Source organism: Apium graveolens, chromosome 9, assembly GCF_009905375.1.
Source record: "Apium graveolens cultivar Ventura chromosome 9, ASM990537v1, whole genome shotgun sequence".
Classification (NCBI taxonomy): domain Eukaryota; kingdom Viridiplantae; phylum Streptophyta; class Magnoliopsida; order Apiales; family Apiaceae; genus Apium; species Apium graveolens.
In genome coordinates, this window is record NC_133655.1 from 115,067,048 (window position 1) to 115,089,877 (window position 22,830).

At 42.1% G+C, this 22,830-nt stretch overlaps 1 protein-coding gene and 1 non-coding gene across 2 annotated transcripts; one reads left to right on the top strand and one right to left on the bottom strand.

Annotated features, from left to right (window-relative positions):
• Positions 1-6,239: 6,239 nt before the first annotated feature.
• LOC141685508 (uncharacterized) lies at positions 6,240-6,857 on the top strand. Its single transcript, XM_074490602.1, has 2 exons — positions 6,240-6,502; positions 6,686-6,857. Exons 1-2 carry the CDS (start codon positions 6,240-6,242, stop codon positions 6,855-6,857), a joined length of 435 nt encoding a protein of 144 aa, XP_074346703.1.
• Positions 6,858-10,503: 3,646 nt separating this feature from the next.
• On the bottom strand, positions 10,504-10,610 carry LOC141687934 (small nucleolar RNA R71). Its single transcript, XR_012561411.1, has one exon. It is a non-coding gene; the product is annotated as a small nucleolar RNA R71 (small nucleolar RNA).
• Positions 10,611-22,830: the final 12,220 nt, after the last annotated feature.

The following is a 22,830-nucleotide window of genomic DNA, read 5'->3' on the forward strand; positions in this document are numbered from 1 at the left end:
CCTTATTCGAGCTTGTTGCTATATTCCTGTTGCAACACAGATCTAAGAAATATCATATCTTGATGTTTCTTCTTTGATCATATTGCCTTAGAGATATATTCCATAAAGATATAGTTTTGATATTTTACAAAAATGGAATATCTCTTTTATCTGTTTAAAAGACATGATTTTGCTAGTTTGACTTTTTGACTCTGATTTGGATCAATTAAATTTATGTCCTAATGGAGAGGATCTACGTGTTCTTAATTTTATGTTTAATCGTACAAATACCAAAATAAATAATATATTGAAGATATCCTTTCACTTTTTGTCTCGAAGGATATTTGTTTAATCCTCATCCGTCGAATTGCTTTAATAATAGTCGTTAGTTCTATTTCCTATACATGGAATTTACTTACAATCTATAAGTATATCTCGATGGATAATCTTTAGAATTTCAACAATTTATTTTATTTTTAAACGACTATTTTGGGCAAATTTCATTGGTATTTTATTTTTAATTTTACTTGTTTGTTTCTGAGAAAGTATAAAAGCCTCATTTCATTTTCTATTTTGCTTTTATCTTTCTCAAAGCAATTTCTACTAACTCTCTTCGTCTCCAAAGCAAAAACCCTCTTTCGGCATCTACTTTCAATCACAGCAATGGCACCAGTAGTCAAGATCATGTCTCAAACTGGGTTTGTATATGAGAAGAAGAATTTTATAACATTGGTGAACAAGGAGATTGTTGCTTCTGAGGACTATCACAAAATGATGGACTTCATTTGAGGCTGCAAACTGAATTATGATATGCTTGAATCTCCGGTCATCTATTGTGAAGTTGTTGAGGAGTTTGGACTACAGTCGTGTTCAATTCAAAAGATAAGACCATTACCTTCTCTGTCAAAGGTAAGGACCATTACATTTACTGTGATACACTACAAGCATGTTTTAAACTTCCTGAAAATAACACTCTTGTTCCACACACAGACACATATGTGAGCAACATGCTTACTTCTATGGGTTATTCTCTTAATCCCTCCAAGTTAGGTGAGGTTAGGAGAATGGGCCTTAGAAAGGAGTGGAGCTTTCTCTGTGATTCTTTTGTTAAGGCATTTTCTGGAAAGATTAGTAATTTTGATGTTGTTAGCTATTCTATTGTTAACATGCTTTACATGCTTCTAAGTGAAGTATTTTAATTTCAGTAATTCTATAATGTATGAGCTAGGGTACAAACTAGGAGATATATTATGCTAGATTCTTTATGTTGCTAGCTAATTTTGTTTCTGAAGATCTTGTCATTGAGAACCCAACCAACAAGCTTGATTGTTGGGTTCTAAAAAGGAGAGTTATTGCTGACTTAAACAGAGCAAATCACCACAGTGAGGTTCCCCTCATCTATTTGCCAATCATGGAGGCACAACAAGTAAATGAGGTAATTTCTTCTGCTTCAATCTCCACCTAACCACAAATTTCTTTGCAAATAACTGTGGCTATGGCATCTGTGACAGTGACCTAGCAGGTGCCTACCCAAGCCACAATATCAAGAATTTCGAAATCCAAGTCAAAGAAAACCCACTCTAGTCTCTCTCAAAAGAAACTAGTTTTAAAATCTACCAAACACCAAGAGGAAGTGTGCAGGGTGGTGAGCTAGGTAAGGGACAGGGTGAAAATCAAAGAAACCCTAAGGATAAGGAGAGTGAGGTAAGTGAAACCCAAATGAGCCACATTGCAGTCTCCCAACAGATTGTAATGCTTAATAAAGATTTAAGCTCATTGCTAGTTGCATCCTCCCAAAAGGATGTAACTATTGAAACAAGCTCTCAACCAAGAGCACAGGCCAAAAGGGTTAGGGACACAGACCAACCTCAAACTTACATAAGAAAGAAGAAATCTAAAATAATTGGGGATACACAGGGTGCACGCACAGTGCCAACTACAGTCAAAGACTCAGTTAATGCACCATCTCAAAGTCAGATTGATGTGGCTCCAATAAATGTGGAGCCACAATAAAACTCTCACATAATTAAAACACCTCACACATAAAATTCTCCCAAAAACTCACTGGATGTGGACATGATAAACACATCAATTTCTAATTCTCCATCTTTAACTCTCATGAAGAAGCCAAAATCTCAAGCAAGTGAGCATCATCTTTTGGATGATTTGTTTGCTCACTTGCCATTTCTTTCTGATTCTACTGAGAAATCTGTGCACAATCTCAAATTAATCACCACAGATTCTACAGTAGTTTCAACTTCAAACTCTATTATTTCTACTCTCTCGACGGATGTGCTTAACAGTAATTATCCTTTGAATTTTTCAACTACTATTTCGATGGATATCTCTCATCCATTGAATGTCACTACACCACTTGAAATTTCAACAATTATTACAAGTGCAGATGATCTAGTAGTTGTACAATCACTATTAGGATTGAGGGAAGGGAGTGAACATAGTGAGAGGCTAAGTTGCTCTCAGGAAAAAGGAGAGGAAAAGAGTGAACAAATGCAAGCTATTTCTTCCAGCTTGGCAAAAGTGAGTGAGAGTAGTCCCACCTTAGATGGTGAAGGTGAGGGTGTGAGGTTGGGAATCCAAGGGGATCCCTTAATGCAAAAACAGAGAGAAAATAAGAGAAAAGCAGGTATAGATGAATGGGAAATGCCCATTGTTAGTAAGTTAATGGATGTCAATGAGGCTGAAAAGAGACAGCTAATTTAGCAAGAATATCAAGCTGTTTTAAACTCTGTCACTTATGATGTTGAGACATTTACTCACCCTAATCCAGCATATCAAGTTCTTGCAGGACAGGGCAATGAGGCTGCTGAGCAGATTCTAAATTTGGTGCACACAACAACATCTATGCCAAGGGCCAAGAATGCAATCAATGTCATGCCCTCCACGGCTGGTGATGATTTTGAGTATCCCCCTGGTGGTTCTGAAGATTCTTTTGGGGATGATGGTGAGGATGATGAAGGAGAAGGCATGGCCATAGGGGGAGATGTAGACATTTCATCATGGAAGATGCACAAGGAATGCACTCACTCACATCTCCAAACCACCTTTTTCAAGTTAATTCATGACACCCAAAGTGAAATTACAGCAACCACAAGTGCCTGCACCAAAAGTCTACTCAAAGCCCATATGGAGTCTCTACAATTGCACAAGATTCAAGCTTTAAAACAAAGTCAAGATGTGGATGAACTAAAGTAAGAAATTGCTGAGTTAAACATGATTTTGTTGCTAGACTGGATGCTAGGCTTCTAGACACAACCATGACAGAAATAGTCCAGAAGCTAAGAAGGGAAGCTGATTTGAACAGAAAAGTTGAGGACATGGATTCCAGACTTACAAATAAGGAGAAATCAATGGCCAGGATACTTGCAAATCAGGATGCTCAGACAAGTCTACTACAACAATTGGTGGCTGCACAAATCCCAAACCCTGCTCAACTTGATACTAACAAAAAGGGGGAGAATAATGCAATCATTTCATTTAGTAAGGGGGAGACAGTTAGTGAGGGGGAGAAAGTGCACATTCAAGTCAGTAAGGTGATTGTTCCAGAAATTACCTTCATAAAGCCACTAATTATAGACAGCATTGACCTGATACAGATAGCAGTAGCTTAACTAGAGCTGAAAGAGAAATGGAAAAAGATTGATGAGAAGATTGAGAAGAATTTTGGTCAAATTGTAAAACCTGATAAAATAGTGAAACACTTCACTCAATTAAGACCAATCTCAATCAATAAAATGAGCTTAGAGAATTTAGAAAAAGGTCAACCCTCGGCAAGAAGACTTCCACATGCCAATGTGATTTTACGGCCAAAGAAAAACTACTCACAGAATTCAAGAAAAATCCATTGGACCTAGTCTATGCAACTCCCAAGCCTGATGAAGAGAAGCTGCTTGGTAGATCTATTTCTTATCACAAAGATCCAAGAGACTCGGTATTAAAGAAGAGAATTGCTAAAATCTATAGGCATGGCAAATTGATCCGTGTTATGGCTGGACATCCACAATTTGCAGAAGCTAAGAAAAAAGAAAAGGTGAGGCTCAAACAATAAGAAAGGCAAGATACCTTAGATGCCAAGAACCAAGCCAAGAAGCCTGCAACCACAGAAACTAAAATGCCTGCTGTGATAGCTGAGTCTGTGAATAAAGAAAAGCAAGAGGAACCAAAGCAGACAAAAGTACCAAGACAAAAATTTAGATCAAAAGAGGAAGCTGGATTTCGATGAAGAAAAGGAAGAGTACATGCCAACCCAATATACCACTAAAAGTCAACCAACCTTGCCCACAATGAAAACTGGAGGATGTGCGTTGACTACACGGATCTCAATAAGGCTTGTCCGAAGGACCACTACCCCCTACCCAACATTGAGCAACTGATAAACGTCACGGTCGGATACCAGGTACTTAGTTTTCTTGATGCTTTTTCTGGTTATCATCAAATTGCCATGAACGACAAGGATGTGCTCAAGACAACCTTTATAACTCCGAAGGGGACTTATGCTTATATCAAAATGTCCTTCGGACTTAAGAACGTTGGAGCCACATTCCAGCGAATGGTGAACAAAGTGTTCAAGGAGTAGATCGGCCGGAATATGGAGGCTTATGTGGACGACATGATCGTAAAGTCCCTGTTCCAAGATCACGCCGAAGATTTAAGAAAGTACTTCGAGACTCTCCGTAGAAATAACATGAGGATCAATCCAAACAAGTGCACTTTTGGAGTGTCAAGTGGAAAGTTTCTGAGCTACATGGTCAGTGCACGTGGGATAAAGGAGAATACAGAGAAAATTGAAGCAGTTATCAACATGGAGGCTCCTAAATGCATCAGAGATATCCAAAAGTTGGTCGGCAGACTGGCCGCCCTTCGGCGATTCATTTCCAGATCAGCTGAGAAGGCGCTTCCTTTCTTTGCCGTGCTGAATAGGTCAAAGAATTTTGAATGGGGGCACAAATGTCAAAAGGCGTTCGAGGAAGTGAAAGAGTATCTAACTAAGACACTTCTTTTAATGAGGCCAGATCCGAAGGAAACCCTCCATCTCTACTTGGCTGTGTCCGACCGAACTCTAGGGGCGGTACTTGTAAAATATCATGAGGGGAACAACATCCTGTTTTCTATGTATCTCATGTCCTGCAGAAACAAGGTATCCCAACACTGAGAAATTTGCATATGGGTTGGTCATGGCCTCCCGAAAATTACGACCCTATTTTTAAGGATGAATAGTTCAGATTGTCACCGATCAACCATTAAAGACAATTTTGACAAGGCCGGAGGCTTCGGGTAGAATTGTAGCTTGGTCCATCGAGTTGGGAGAATACTACATGGAGTTCGTCCCCCGAACGGTGATCAAAGCTCAAGCTTTAGCAGATTTCATGGTCGAGTGCACATTTTCAGGCCCAAAAGATCTTACACCAGAGGAATAACTCATTCGGACCCCGGGTTAATGGAAGCTTTTTGTGGACGGATCAGTCATCGGGAAGAAGTGTGGGGCGACGGGTTTGAAATATGTCAGGCTATACGGTTCAAATTCCCCCTCACCAATAATGAAGCGGAATACGAAGTCCTCCTGGCAGGAATGGAGTTAGCCCGAAGCCTTGAGGCGAAGCACTTAAGGGCGTTTAGTGATTCCATGCAAGTAGTCAAGCACTTCTCAAGAGAATATGAACAAAGGGATCCTCGGACAAAGGCTTATGCCACTAAGTTGAAAGACTCTTCTTTGTCATTTGAAACTTTTGAGCTAAGTCAGATAGGCAAGAAAAACAATAGTCATGCGGATGCCCTCTCCAGGCTAGCTTCGGCAGAGACATAGAGCCTAACCGGTTCTATATACCTCACCGAAGCCAAGATGCCTTCGATCGAGAAGAAAGAATGCCTTGAGATTCACCAAGGAATCGATTGAATGACTCCAATTCAGAATTTTTTGGAAAAAGGAATCATGCCTTTGGATCGAAGGGAAGCCCTAAAAAAAGTACATGGCATCAAGCTACACCCTTGTCAATGGAACAATGTATTGTCGATCTGTCAGCCATCCCCTCTTAAGCTGCTTAAATACTGAATAGAAGCATCAGGCCTTAGAAATGGTGCATGAAGGAATTTGCGAAGAACATCTGGGTGGTCGGTCCCTTGCCTTTAAGATCTTTCGTCAAGTATTCTTTTGGCCGACTTTGTGAGCCGATGCGAGTGAATATGCAAAGAAATGCAAGCAATGTCAGTTGTTCGCCACGGTCCCGAAACAACCTTCCGAAGAAATGACTTTTGTACTTAGCCCCATTCCAGTCGCCATGTGGGCCATAGATATAGTCAGAATTCTCCCCACAAGCACCAAACAGGAGAACTACTGTATAATCGCCATCGACTACATGACCAAGTGGGTCGAAGCAAGGCCATTATCCGCCATAACTGAAGAAGCGGCCAAGAAATTCTTTCTGGAGCAGATTATTCTCATGTTCGGGATTCCGAAAGTTTGTGTCTCTGACAACGGAACACAGTTCGTTGGGAACAAATCCCGAAGGTTTCTGCATCACTTCAGGGTTCAATAGAAGCTTAGCTCAGTCGTGCACCCCCAGGGAAATGGGGCAATCGAAGCAGAAAACAAGATAATCTTTCAAGGAATAAAGAAAAGGTTAGGCAAAGCCAAGGGAAGATGGGCCGAAGAGTTGCCATAGGTCTTATGGGCTTACCGAACAACGCCCAGGTCTTCCACCGGGGAAACTCCTTTCAGGTTAGCCTACGAAATAGATGCCCTGGTTCCGGTCGAAGTGGGCCTAGAATCTTACAGAACAGCAGTCTACAACGTGGAAATCAACAACTTCGGATTAAGGGCGAATGCGGACTTGTTAGAAGAGAAAAGAGAGGCGGCCCACTAAAGGAACATGAAATACTTACTGCAGGCAGCCCAACACTATGATTTTGGAATTAAAAAGAGGTCGTTCGACGTCGGAGATCTGGTCCTACGAGAACTAGCCGCATTTATGCCAACAAGACAAGGGAAACTTCAGCCAAACTAGGAAGGGCCATACAAAGTAACCGAGGTCATTCGTCCAGGGACTTATAAGCTAGAAACACTGGCTGGCGAAGTAATCAAAAACACTTGGCATGCCAGTCACCTCCGAAAATTTTATCAGTAAGGAAAATTCATTCTGAATTCTATGTGAAAAGTGTAATGACTCAATGATCAGTAAAAATGCACTTCTTCATCACAAATTTATTACTTAAAATTACTACAAACTGAGTCGCCGACTGAGTATTATTTAGGGGCGACCCCGAAGAAGATAAACCCTTCAGCCGCCACGTTTGGTTTGCTTAAGATAAAAGGGCGAATGAATATTATCTAGGGGCAATCCTAAATAGGTCAATATCCTTCGCCCTATAACTGTTATTTAATTATAAAGTGAACGCACTACGGCAAAGAAGAATGAGAAACGTCTAAGGGCAATCCTAAAAAAGACTTTCTCCTCCGTCCTTCCCTTATAATTTCTCACTATCACCAAAGAGAACAACTAGAGAAAAAAACGACATTACCGAAAAAATGAAGAAGGCCTTGTCTAGGGGCGACCCCGAAGAAGACAAACCCTTCGTCCTCCAATATTGCATAAAATTATTACAAGTAAACCTGGAGAGCGAAGAGGGTCTCGTCTAGGGGCAATCCCACAGAAAACGAGCCTTTACCCTTCTAGGTTAAATCGTGTTTCAAATTTTATAAGTCTTGCTTTAATTTTTACAAGTACCGCTTTTGACCGATGGAACGAAGGAAAACTGGCCTTGGGAAAAACCAAAGAAGGCCACCCCTTTGTTCCTTCGCCCAAAAGAACATACCCTTCTCAGTGTTAACGGCACGAGGTTCCCTTCGGGTTGCGACCTTGACCCTGTAACACTTGGGGCCAAAGATGGATAATACATGAGAAACAAAAACTGCTAAGGCAAAAGTTAGGCCAAAGATGCAAGGGTACTACATAAAAATTGCTAACAAAAATTGCTAAGGGAAAATAAAGCCGAAGATATAATGAATGAACAGAAAGAATTGCTAAAAATTACAAAAGAAAAAATAAAGCCAAAGATGCAATGGACTAAGTAAAATAAAAGCATTTTGAAACCTTTGTTCGAAGGCGAGTCGAATTATAAAAGCCCGCAAGCAATTAAAAGTACGAAGCCCGAAGGCAAGAGTATCTAGTACAGATAAAAAGTACAAGTCAAAAAATTTAAGACTGAAGGTCCTCATCTGAGAGCTCTTCGTCTTCGCTGAAAGAAACTGCAGGAGCTTCCACCACTGACCGACCAATAGGGTCCTCTAGGTTATCGTCCAGTAGCTGCTTATAGTCCCAGCCAAGGTCGTGAGCCTTCTCCAGGATATAGTCGGCGCCGAACTGAAAACAGCGCTCCTCTGTCTGGTCCAGCTGCTTCTTTGTCTTTCGAAGCTCCTTTCGGGACTTCTTCAGCTAGACGTTGATAAGTGGCATTTTATACCACTTAGAATGTCTTAAAATGGCTTAATTTGGTGTCTTGAAATCAAGTATTTTGTTTATTTGATGCGTTTTTCTAGTGTTTATGCATTTCAGGGTTGTAGTTACATTTCGGGGGAGGAATCATCAAGAATAAGCCTTGGCATGTGTTCACCATTGCGAGAGGAAAGAAACGGGTAGATTACGGCGAAGAAACGGAGCAAAATCAGATTTTTTCCAGTAGAGGTCTGAGCGCCCGCTCAGCATTGCTGAGCGGCCGCGCAGCAAGCTGAGCGCCCGCTCAGCTATGCTGAGCGGCCGCGCAGGGTCGGGAAAAAAGACAAATTATTTTAGGACTTCTACTTCTGTTTGGTTTCCACTTCTATGTAATCTGAGTTTTATGGGACTATTATATAAGTAGATTTGAGACGTTTTCACAAGTGTGGATTGAAGAAGATTGTGTTTTTACGCAAGGAGCGAAGGAGATAAGGAAGAAGACCGATTTAGCACACCGCAACGAAGAGGAAGCATATAATCTTGTGATTCTTGTTTCGTTGTAATGTTGGATGCTAGTTTTCTTGCTTTAACTTATTTACTCTTGTGACGTACTCTGTTTTAATATAATTAGTTTAGTTATTATTTTCTTGTGTTTGTGTGTCATGATTTCATATGAACCCATGATGACGATAAGTGCTATTATGGGCTAATCGTGATCATGGGGTTGCAATAGATTTATTATGGAATTCTTTAGTAATTGTTTAATACTTTAGTGTGTGATGATTGTATGATATCTAGTATTGGTTGTGCGTATTCGTCTTATGTGCGTCGCGAACATATAAGATAGGGTGTTAATCTCTTGTGAAGCGACGGTGGATCTTAAGATTTAGAACTTGCCATGCTAGCATAGGTTCATGTATGTTGTGCATGATTAGTGGGTAACTCTAACAGTTTTATTTGCCCTATGTAATCAAAAGGAATAACTTGTGCTTAAATCGTTGTGTTGTCAATTTCTGTAGACATATAGGAACTCAACATAATTGATGACTATTCAACTTCTATCTTAATTGTGGATGCTTGGTAGAATGGTATTAGTACAATGAAAGTTGGCTTTTATCAGTTTCGTGTTATTCGATTAATATCATCACTGTCACATGCTAAAGGTAATAACAATGGCTATAGAAGGAAGTAATAATGAAGTTGTGATCTCATGAGTGTTTTATTATTGATAAATTGAAGTGTTAGTTAAGTGGTTAATTAAGTAGTTAATTGTAGTTAATATTTAATCAACAATTTTAAGTGTTATTATCTTAACATTGAGAAGTAATCATACATTGGGGAGTGAGTAAAATTAGACAATAATTCAGTCTGAGTCTCTGTGGGAATATTAGCGCGTGTTTTCGCCCTAACAAGTTTTTGGCGCCGCTGCCGGGGACTCGGCGTATTTGTTTAGTTTATGTACTTACCATCATTGGTCATTAGGACTCAGTGATTAGGACGTAGTAGTTACTTATTTTTTTCGGTTGTGTTTCAGGTACTTTAGCAAGCGTTTATGCAAACTCGTTCTCGTGCTCGCAAGAGGACTTTAGATACAGCTGAGGAGACAGATGAAGTTCTTGATATTCCGGAGAAGTTAGATTTTGAGGATTCGGATTCAGGAACTGAGCAGAAAGAACCAGTAAACATGGGAGATCGTATTGTTCAAGCTGATCCAGCTCTTATGGATTTTTCTCAGCCTAAAATTGATGACATTCAGTCAAGCATCCTTCATCCGGCTATTCAAGCTAACACCTTTGAAATCAAGCCGGGCACTATTCAGATGGTGCAGAATTCTGTTTCTTTTGGAGGAGCGGCAACTGAAGACCCCAACATGCACATAAGGAATTTTGTCGAGATCTGCAGCACTTTTAAGTATAATGGCATGACTGATGAGGCTATCAAGTTGAGGCTTTTCCCATTCTCACTGAGGGACAAGGCTAAAGACTGGTTACATTCTGAACCCGCTGGGTCCATCACTACGTGGCAAAATCTTGCGCAAAAGTTTCTGGTGAAGTTTTATCCGATGGAAAAGACTGCTGCTATGAGGAGTGCTCTTACTCAATTTGCGCAGCAACCTATAGAGTCTATGTGCGAGGCTTGGGAACGCTACAAGGAAATGTTGAGAAAATGTCCACATCATGGAATGCCGGATTGGATGGTGATCACTGGTTTCTATAATGGTTTGGGGGCCCAATTTCGGCCCATGCTCGATGCAGCAGCTGGAGGCGCCTTATGGGCTAAAAGCTATACTGAGGCGTATAATCTTATAGAGACGATGGCTGCAAATGAGCATCAAAACCCAACTCAGAGGATGACGTCAGGCAAGGTAGCAGGTATTCTGGAAGTTGATGCAGCCACCGCTATTGCAGCCCAGCTCCAAACGCTATCAATGAAGGTTGATTCTCTGGCTACATATGGAGTTAATCAAATAGCTATGGTTTGTGAGCTTTGTGCAGGTTCTCATGCTACGGATCAGTGTTCTCTTGTCAACGAATCTGTTCAGTATGTGAATAATTATCAGCGACAACAGCAGCCTGTGCCAGCGACCTATCATCCTAACAACAGAAATCATCCAAATTTCAGCTGGGGGAATAATCAGAATGCTATTCAGCCACCATATCAGCAAGGAGTGAGTAAACAGTTTAACCTACCTGGATTCCAGCAACCACAGCAGTATGTTACAAGGCAATCATATCCTCAACAGGGAAGTACATCGGTGCCTACTAGTGCTGATTTTGAGGAACTTAAGCTATTGTGCAAGAGTCAGGCGGTTTCTATCAAGACCTTGGAAAATCAAATCGGTCAATTAGCCAATGCAGTGCTCAATCGTCAACCTGGCACTCTTCCCAGTGACACGGAAGTACCAGGCAGGAAGGAAGCTAAAGAGCAAGTCAAGGCTATTACCTTAAGGTCTGGAAAAGTAGCTGATGCTGAAAAGGCAAAAGAAGTAGAAGCTGAAATTAGAGATGAAGACTCTAAGCAAAAGGAGAAAGCGGCGGAACCAAGGAAGACTACTGTTGAACACATTCTGCCTGAGGCTAATACAGGGGAGAAACAGCTCTATCCTCCACCAACTTTTCCTAAGAGATTGCAGCAACAAAAGCTGGATAGACAGTTCGGGAAGTTTCTGGAGGTCTTCAAGAAACTTCACATCAATATACCTTTCGTTGAGGCTCTTGAACAAATGCCTAGTTATGCGAAGTTTATGAAGACTATTCTTTCAAGGAAGGTGAAACTGGATGACCTTGAAACCGTTGCTCTCACGTAAGAATGTAGCGCTGTTCTGCAGCAAAAGTTACCACCAAAACTGAAAGATCCAGGAAGCTTCACCATTCCTTGCACCATTGGCAATCTGACTTTTGACAAGTGCCTTTGTGATTTGGGAGCGAGCATTAATCTAATGCCGTTGTCGATCATTAAAAAGCTGGATCTTCCTGATCCAAAACCCACATACATGTCGCTATAATTGGCTGATCGTTCCATTACTTACCCAAGGGGCATAGTTGAGGATGTGCTCGTCAAGGTGGATAAGCTCTTCTTTCCAGCAGATTTTGATATTCTGGATTTTGAGGAAGATAAGAAGATTCCCATAATCTTGGGAAGGCCTTTCTTGGCTACTGGCCGTACCTTGATAGATGTGCAAAAAGGTGAACTTACTATGCGGGTCCAAGATCAGGATGTGACCTTCAACGTATTCAAGGCAATGAAATTCCCTACAGAAGATGAGGAGTGCTTAAAATTGGATGTGATTGATTCTGCGGTTACTTCGGAACTCGATCGCATGCTAATGTCTGATGCATTGGAAAAGGCGTTAGTGGGGGATTTTGATAGCGATGATGAAGATGGCAACGAGCAATTACAATATCTGAACGCTTCTCCCTGGAAGCGAAAGCTGGACATACCATTTGAATCTCTTGGTACTTCTGACCTTAAGAACGCTGAAGGGAAGCTCAAACCATCAATAGAGGAAGCACCTACCTTGGAGCTCAAACCATTACCTGAACACTTGAGGTATGCTTTTTTAGGTGATTCATCTACGTTACCTGTTATTATTTCATCTGACCTTTCAGGTAGTGAGGAAGACAAGCTCTTAAGGATTTTGAGAGAATTCAAATCGGCTATAGGATGGACCATAGCAGACATCAAGGGGATAAGTCCTTCATATTGTATGCATAAAATTCTGCTAGAGGAAGGTAGTAAGCCAACTGTGGAACAGCAGCGAAGACTGAATCCCATCATGAAGGAGGTGGTGAAGAAAGAAATTCTGAAATGGCTAGATGCAGGCATCATTTATCCTATTTCCGATAGCTCGTGGGTGAGCCCCGTACAATGTGTACCTAAGAAAGGAGGTATCACTGTGGTCATAAATGAAAAGAATGAGCTCATCCCTACTCGAACAGTTACAGGATGGAGAGTATGCATGGATTATAGAAAATTGAACAAAGCCACAAGGAAGGATCACTTCCCTCTTCCATTTATTGATCAGATGCTTGACAAATTGGCGGGTCATGAGTACTTTTGTCTTCAGGATGGTTATTCCGGGTATAATCAGATTTGTATTGCACCAGAGGATCAGGAAAAGACTACCTTCATTTGTCCATTTGGCACGTTTGCTTTTCGCAGAGTTTCATTTGGGTTATGTGGCGACCCGGCCACTTTTCAGAGATGTATGATGGCTATATTCTCTGACATGATTGGAAATAACGTCGATGTGTTCATGGACGACTTCTCCATCTTTGGACATTCATATGATGAATGTTTGAATAATCTGCGCGCCGTACTCAAAAGATGCGTGGAAACTAATTTGGTGCTCAATTCGGAGAAATGTCATTTTATGGTGCGTGAAGGCATTATCCTTGGGCATAAGGTCTCTAGCAAGGGTCTGGAGGTGGATAAGGCCAAGGTGGGAGTCATTGAAAATCTTCCCCCACCTAATTCTGTGAAAGGAATCCGTAGTTTTCTTGGTCATACGGGTTTTTATCGGCGATTCATCAAGGACTTTTCAAAGATATCTAAGCCGTTGTGCAATTTGCTTGAGAAAGATGTGTTTTTCAAATTTGATGATGAATGTTTGGCAGCATTCGAGACTCTCAACAAGAGTTTGATCACTGCACCAGTTATTACAGCACTAGATTGGTCAGAACCGTTTGAGATGATGTGTGATGCGAGTGATTATGCGGTAGGTGCAGTTCTGGGACAGCGCAAGAAAAACCTCTTCCATGTGGTCTACTATGCGAGTAAGACTTTAAATGGTGCCCAATTGAACTACACCACTACTGAGAAGGAGCTTTTGGTTATAGTCTTTGGTTTTGAGAAATTTCGATCTTATCTGCTTGGTACGAAAGTAACAGTATTCACTGATCATGCGGCTATTCGCTATCTGGTTTCTAAGAAGGATTCAAAGCCGAGACTCATTCGTTGGGTGCTTTTACTTCAGGAATTTGAATTAGAGATCAAAGATAGAAAAGGTACTGAGAATCAAGTAGCTGACCATCTCTCTAGGTTGGAGAATTCCGATTCTACTTCACAAGATAGGACGTTAATCAATGAATCTTTTCCGGATGAGCAGTTGTTTGCAATTCAGGAGGAAGAACCATGGTTTGCAGATATTGTAAACTATCTCGTCAGCAATATAATGCCTCCTAATTTGACATCCGCTCAAAAGAAGAAGTTTCTGCATGAGGTGAAGTGGTATATGTGGGATGAACCATATTTGTTTAGACAGGGAGCTGACCAGATCATCAGGAGATGTATCCCGTTCTGTGAGACGGAGGGGATATTACGAGACTGCCATTCCACGGTTTATGGTGGACACTATGGTGGTGAGAAGACGGCAGCTCGTATTCTGCAAGCAGGTTTTTTTTGGCCTACTTTGTTCAAGGATGCTCATCAGTTTGTTTTAAGGTGTGATCGTTGCCAAAGAGTGGGAAATTTGTCAAGGAAGGACGAGATGCCATTAAATGTGATGCTTGAAGTCAAGGTCTTTGATGTGTGGGGAATTGATTTCATGGGGCCTTTTATCTCGTCTTGCAATAATCAGTACATCTTGCTGGCAGTCGATTATGTCTCAAAATGGGTCGAAGTTAAAGCTTTACCGACAAATGATGCAAAGGCAGTGCTAAATTTTCTTCATAAGCAAATTTTCACAAGGTTTGGAACACCGCGGGTAATCATAAGTGATGAAGGATCGCATTTTTACAACCGTAAGTTCACTTCTATGATGCAGCGTTATAATGTGAATCATCGAGTAGCTACTGCCTATCATCCGCAAACAAATGGTCAAGCGGAAGTGTCTAACAGAGAAATAAAGCGCATTCTAGAGAAGGTTGTTTGTCCGTTAAGGAAGGATTGGTCTTTAAAGCTCGATGAAGCTGTTTGGGCTTATAGAACAGCATACAAAACTCCACTTGGGATGTCACCGTTTCAGTTGGTGTACGGTAAGGGATGTCATCTACCTGCGGAGCTTGAGCATAAGGCCTACTGGGCATTGAAGAAGTTGAACCTGGATTTAGATGCAGCTGGTAAGAAAAGAATGTTTCAGCTTAATGAACTTGATAAATTTCGACTTCAAGCGTACGAGAATAACAAAATGTATAAGGAAAAGGTGAAGAGGTGGCACGATAGGAAGCTACATCCTAAGTTATTTGTGTCAGGGCAACAAGTTCTCTTATTCAACTCTCGGCTCCGACTTTTTCCTGGGAAGTTGAAATCAAGGTGGTCTGGACCTTTTATTGTCAAAACTGTGTTTCCACATGGAGCGGTGGAAATTTTTGAGAATGATCTGGACGACGTATTCAAGGTTAACGGTCAGCGGTTGAAACACTACTATGGGGACATGGCAAACTGAGAAGTGGTTAGTGCCATTTTGTTGACTACTTGAGAAGGGTACGAAACGTCAAGCTAATGACGAAAAAGAAGCGCTGTGTGGGAGGCAACCCATGAATTGTTGTTACAGGAACCCTTAGAAGTTAATAACCTATCGAAAAATACAAAAAAATCAGAAAACAGGGGCTGAAAAAAAAAATTCCAGTGACCCCCTGAGCGCCCGCTCAGCAATGCTGAGCGACCGCTCAGCAAGCTGAGTGCCCGCTCAGCAAGTTGAGCGCCCGCTCAGCAAGCTGAGCGCCCGCTCAGCTTTACTGAGCGATCGCTCAGGGGTCGAGTAGCAGAATTTTTTTTCAGTTCAGAAAAAAAAAACACAAAAACAGTTTTAGCCCATAAACCCACGATTTGTTCCCACTACCCCATCATTTTAACCCTTAATTCCCAAACCCTAATCTAATCCACACCCTATATATACATACACCTATCCTACATATCTCCCACAAAACTTCCTACACTTAAACCCTCTCACAAACATCAAAAATCAGTTCTTACACACTTTTATTCACGAATCAATGGCACCCAAGAGAGCACGCACTATTGACAGCAGCAGCACAGTTCCTACTGCTGATTCATCGAGGGGTACTGCTGCAAGGCCTCGGTTAACTGACAGAGCCGCAGAGGAGGAGTACACTAGGCTGTTGGGGAAGCCGATTCTGAAGGAGAGGGGGTTTTTACCATCGGGGAGGGATGGTGAGTTGCTGCCCATGATTGCAGAGAAGGGTTGGATAGCTTTTTGTGAGTCACCCGAAGCGGTACCGATGAGCGTTGTTCGCGAGTTCTACGCGAATGCGAAGGCCGAAAAGAATGGGTTTTCTGTGGTCCGAGGGCTGACGGTTGATTATCATCCTGCGGTGATTCGCCGTGTGATTGGACAGCGAGAGAGAAAGCCCGAGGAGGAGAACTGGAATGAAAAGACTGCTGAGGATTTTGACTTGGATTTGATTTGTGCGACTCTCTGTCGACCGGGCACAGTTTGGACCTTCAGGACCGGCACTAATGAGTATCGTCACTTTCCGGCGATCGCCATGAACAGGTATGCCCGTGCATGGAATGCATTTATTTGTGCTAATATTTTGCCTTCTTCGCATGCACACGAGGTCACAGTTGAGAGAGCACAGTTGTTGTGGGGAATTCTGAATGAGGAATACTATGTGGACCTTGGTGAGTTTATCTACCAAGGAATTCTGAAGTTTTTGAGGGGAGCGAAGCATATGAACATCCCTTATGCATCCACGGTTACCAAGCTATGCCAAGCAGTGGGAGTGAACTGGCCGGCTCATGAGCAGTTGCAGTTGCCGGCAGCTCCGATTGATTCTGGAACTCTGAATGGGATGCAGGAGTGGACCGGTGGTGAGCCTGAGGAGCATGGGCTGGGTTATCGTCTTCCAGGAGGGCGTCCAGCACGAGGTGCTACTATGGCTAGGCCAGGGCGTGATGAGGCTGGTTCTTCGAGAGCTCAGGAGGGTGCTGGGATGGTTGATGCCCAGTATAGGAGGCTTTCACGGTGGATGGATGCCATGTATGAGACGCAGAGCAGGTTTGCTCAGGAGCTCACCCTTGCGTTAGGGACTGTTTTTCGGGGCCTTGGAGCTGATATCCAGTGGCCAGTTTTTTGTGAGGACTCTGCATACCCGCCGCCTGATACTCCACCCACTGAGGGTGATGATGATGATGATGACTCCGAGTAGGTATACCCTGTGTTCCTTTCTACTACTTTCACTGAGGACAGTGAAGATTTTTAGTTTGGGGGTGGTAGTTAAGGAATATTGTGTGTGTGTCATTTAGTTGCATATTCATGATAGTTTAGTTCATATAGTTGCATAATTTATGCCATATAGTTTTTTTTTGTTATGAATGTCATGTAGCTCATGCATTTATCATGATCCCTTTTGCAATGATTTATCGACTGAATTGTGATATTGATGCGAGTGTAGTGATAGCATTAAAGTGATATTAAGTTGTGTAGGTTGATATGCATGCTAGAAACAATTGTAAGTCCACTAAGTCTTAGAGAATGCGTAAGGGCTAGATTGTTGTTATGATTTGGTTGTTTTCAAGGTCAATCTACTTATTATGCTTAGAATTCGATTATAGGTTCTTAGTGATAAAGGCATGAAAAAGAAAAAAATTTTGGAAAAAAAAAATATGGAAGTTGTTGCTAGTTGTGGCTAGGCGTCAAATGGCTAGTAGCCGGCTCGCATATGGTGCGAGTAGTCTAGGGTTGAGCAAGATGGAGCGAAACGCACTTGCTCAGAAGTAAAAAGAAAAAAAAAATTATGCATAATTGATCAAGAATGGGCTCTTTGGTATTCGAGTTATTAAGTTCTTAGGGGACTTTGTGCCTAGTGACCTAAGGCTTTTAGAGTCTGGGATCTGCTAACCTAACGCTCGTTACATGGATACCATTGTATAAGTCTTTTGTGGACCTCACTCATTGCACGGTCAAATAAGCATTTGAGTTGTGAATAAAAAGCACGATTCCGTAATAAGCTCCAGAGTTCTTGTAGTGTTGTATATCACTTTGTGCCTAGAATTTTTTTTTCTTTGTATAATCATTGGATTGCCTTGAGGATAGTCGAGTCATAATAATTGGTCTAGTTCCGAAGCATATCTGTTAAGCATTTGCACACACCACGTTTCTGGCTGTATGTCTGTTTGCATGAGTTTATTGATCTTTAGTTGTCTAACTGCATTCGTTGAGATGTGGCAATTTGGTTGGTTAATTGTGGTAAGGGGGATCGCTGTATTTTCATATAGATTGCATTCATGCATGTTTTTATTTGTTTTTGAGTCTGTGACGCTTGAGGACAAGCATCGATTTAAGTTGGGGGGTGTGATAAGTGGCATTTTATACCACTTAGAACGTCTTAAAATGGCTTAAATTGGTGTCTTGAAATCAAGTATTTTATGTATTTGATGCGTTTTTCTAGTGTTTATGCATTTCAGGGTTGTAGTTGCATTTCGGGGGAGGAATCATCAAGAATAAGCCTTGGCATGTGTTCACCATTGCGAGAGGAAAGAAACGGGCAGATTACGACGAAGAAACGGAGAAAAATCAGAATTTTTTCCAGTAGAGGTCTGAGCGCCCGCTCAGCATTGCTGAGCGGCCGCGCAGCAAGCTGAGCGCCCGCTCAGCTATGCTGAGCGGCCGCGCAGGGTCGGGAAAAAAGACAAATTATTTTAGGACTTCTACTTCTGTTTGGTTTCCACTTCTATGTAATCTGAGTTTTATGGGACTATTATATAAGTAGATTTGAGACGTTTTCACAAGTGTGGATTGAAGAAGATTGTGTTTTTACGCAAGGAGCGAAGGAGATAAGGAAGAAGACCGATTTAGCACACCGCAACGAAGAGGAAGCATATATTCTTGTGATTCTTGTTTCGTTGTAACGTTGGATGCTAGTTTTCTTGCTTTAACTTATTTACTCTTGTGACGTACTCTGTTTTAATATAATTAGTTTAGTTATTATTTTCTTGTGATTGTGTGTCATGATTTCATATGAACCCATGATGACGATAAGTGCTATTATGGGCTAATCGTGATCATGGGGTTGCAATGGATTTATTATGGAATTCTTTAGTAATTGTTTAATACTTTAGTGTGTGATGATTGTATGATATCTAGTATTGGTTGTGCGTATTCGTCTTATGTGCGTCGCGAACATATAAGATAGGGTGTTAATCTCTTGTGAAGCGACGGTGGATCTTGAGATTTAGAACTTGCCATGCTAGCATAGGTTCATGTATGTTGTGCATGATTAGTGGGTAACTCTAACAGTTTTATTTGCCCTATGTAATCAAAAGGAATAACTTGTGCTTAAATCGTTGTGTTGTCAATTTCTGTAGACATATAGAAACTCAACATAATTGATGACTATTCAACTTCTATCTTAATTGTGGATGCTTGGTAGAATGGTATTAGTACAATGAAAGTTGGCTTTTATCAGTTTCGTGTTATTCGATTAATATCATCACTGTCACATGCTAAAGGTAATAACAATGGTTATAGAAGGAAGTAATAATGAAGTTGTGATCTCATGAGTGTTTTATTATTGATAAATTGAAGTGTTAGTTAAGTGGTTAATTAAGTAGTTAATTGTAGTTAATATTTAATCAACAATTTTAAGTGTTATTATCTTAACATTGAGAAGTAATCATACATTGGTGAGTGAGTTAAATTAGACAATAATTCAGTCTGAGTCTATGTGGGAACGAACTAGAAAGTATTCTATATTACTTGCGAACGCGTATACTTGCGTGAATATTAGCGCGTGTTTTCGCCCTAACAGACGTTCCGGTGGCTGATCCGCCTGTTCGCCTTGGCCAAGTCCCCCTCCAGCCACTGCTTATCATTCTGCAGCACCGTGGCCTGGCCGACCAGCACCTCATTCTGGGCTTGAATTATTCTCAGATCTTCCTCGGCCGCCGTGGACCTCCTCTCTAGCTCCTTGACCTCGGCCATTCTGGCCTCCATATCTCTGACTTTGTCCTCCACGGCAGCAGCCCAAGGAGCAGGGTGCAAAAAATACACAAGGCAAAAGAAATGTGTCAAACGAACGAAGAGAAGAACATAAAGAAGGACTAAGATAAATATATGTTAATAAACTACATACCAGGGATAGGAAAGACATCAGCTCAGTGCAAGCTTCCGTCGGAGAAGCCGCCGCAAAGGAAGGCAGATCAGCAGGAAGCTGTAGACCATAGCACAGGTCGGAAGCCACATACTTCGTCGACTGCCTAGCCGGGTAGACAGTATGATTGGACGTCAGAATGCCCCACTTGGGGACAAATAATTGAACGACCTTGTCTCGACTTCGGAGCTACTTGGAAGAAACCCTCTCTCCCATGAACTCTGGCTCGTCCCCTTCGCCATCCTCCGAAGCCAGAGGGGCATGTTGAAGTGGGACCGCCCTCTCAGCCTCGGGCCTTTCCTCCGTCTCCACTCCAGAAGGATCCGGGATGACCTTCTTGTCGACCACCTTGGCCCTCGCTGCCTCCTCTGCAGCCCTCTTCTCGGCCGCCTTAGCCTTCTTTCTTTCAATGAGTGCCTCCCTGGAAGATACTGGAAGTCAAAGAAGACAGAAGAAAAGACAGTCTAGACAGATATCATAAAGTAGGAAAATATACAAGGCGTAAGGACGGAAGAAAGAAAAGGCAGAATGAACGTAAAGGAAAACAGTTATGTAAAAATAAAACTACAAGTATGAAAGATAGACGAAGGAAAAGACTGTTACCCCCACCCCACAAGCTTAGAAGCCATTCCTTGTCCCGAAACTCTTCAGGATCAAGCTTGCTCACCTTCGTGTCCACTAGGGCCATGTAAAGGTCCTTCTCCTCCTCCATCAAGTTCGACATTATGAGCGTCGAAGCATTGACGTCACACCACACCGACATCTCGGCCAGCTTAGTAGTCATCCAGTCCGGTCAGCCGGCCGAACGTGCAATATTGTAGAAGCCCAGGCTCTTAGGGTTCTTCCGGAAATCATAATGATACCCGAACAGGCGAGTGAGTGGCTGAACCCCGGCTTGGAGGCACCGATTGTGGAAGCAATTAATGTGGATGAATCCATTCGGATCCATCTGCTCTAGTGCAATTCCCATCTGTTAAAGAGCCTTCTCAGAATCTTCAATAGCGGCACTCGGAAGCTGCACTTGAACGCCGCATCGGAGATTCCGACGGCGCAATCTCTATACCCCTTTAGCATGCCAGGAGTGTCGTAGATCCGCTCGTCTTCCTTGGAGGCATACAACCAAAAGAAACCCCGTGGGATAGAATATTTGAAGTATATCTGCCCCACGCGTTCCTTCGACAGCTCCGAGCGGTTGTTGGCCGCAAGATACGATGCCACGGAGCCGAAGAGTGCTCGTCCCGTCCTTTCAGGAAGAATGGAGGAAGTACCAGCCAGAGTGTTCACTCTTGGAACAGAAGTCCCAGCCGGAGGATTCGCTCGGTCCATGTCCCTGTATTCAGAAATAAAGGGACAAATTAGTCCATGTACTCAGATTAAACGAAAAAAGAAAAAATGAAAGAACAAGGGACCGAGTACATGTCCAGTAACCGAGCGAACAAGAGAATTCCCAGAGTCGGCTCCCGAAGGATGTTCTACAGACAAGTCTTCCCAAAGGAAGTTCTTGCCCCCAGAACCCTTCGCATGCCATGTTTAAACTCAACCGGCAAGGAATAAGGAAAGACTAAGCACTCTGGGTCGGCTCCCGAAGGTTGTTCCACAACCAAGAACCCCCTGAAGAGAGTTCTTGACTGAGAACAACTCGCATGCCCTCTTTAAACTCATTGGGTGCCTTTGAAAAGCAAAAACCCAGAAAAGGACCTAGAACCTACCCAGAAAAGACACCCCGTACAAAAAAACAAACACGAAACACAAAACTTAAGCCCTAAAAGCAACCATTAAAAGAAATAGAACCCGCATGCAAAGAACAACACGGAATAACTTGCATGAAAACATAAAAATGAGCAAGAAAGAACATACTAATTTGAAGATGTTGTTAGACTATGATGGGATGGTTGGGAAAAGTAGAATTGTTGCTGCCCGTGATTGAAAAACTTGAGAGAACTATTACTGTTTGTGTTTGGTTGTTGGAAAGTGATAGAAGAAACGCAAGGGTGTACTGTGGCTCTTATATAGGCGCCTAAATATGTTTGGGTGCCAAAAGGGCGACGTTTGGGGATTTTTTAAAATGGATGGCCCAGATGAAAACGGTTGAAATTCAACGGTAGAGATTGAGCTATGGAACGACGTGACAGACAGTTGTCCCATTAATGCATCCACGACATTGCCACGTGTACGAACGGAAATCGAGGCAAGACTAAAGCAATCGTCCTAGGGTTTCTTCACTCTAAGATGTGCCTAGATTGATGTCCATCGGCACGCCCGAATGCCCAGCCGAAAGAAAGGGACATGTTAACTATGGGCCCAATGAGTCCCAACGAATGAAGGCCCATTAGACAATTGGGCCGAAGGCCCAGCAGGACCATGGACCGAAGCTCACAGAGTACTACGGGTCGAGGGTCATCTTTCCTCCAACCGTTGGGATTGCACAAACATAACGCCCCATTTTCACTCCTTTTCATTATTAAGGTGTAACGGACGAAGTATTGATGTCAGAATTGGGTATGAAACCCCTGGGAAAGTAAGAAATAGACAAGGACACACTCATTCTCTCAAATACTCTATATTTTCTTGTATTCCTTAAATCCACTCTACATCCAGATTCTTATTCTCACACTGGAGGTGAATCGAGGGACAATCACTCGCATTCTCTTCCATTTCAGGTAGCCGAAGATCGTTCCTAAGAGACCGATGATCGTTCATTTAGCCCAAAAAAGATCTGGGCGTGACACATAAATTTGATAATTATACAACTTTCATATGCAAGAATATTTTTTTTAAAAATTTGTGCATACCTTTTATTATAAAATTGGTCGTTTTTCGAAAATAATCGATAAATCGATCATAAATAT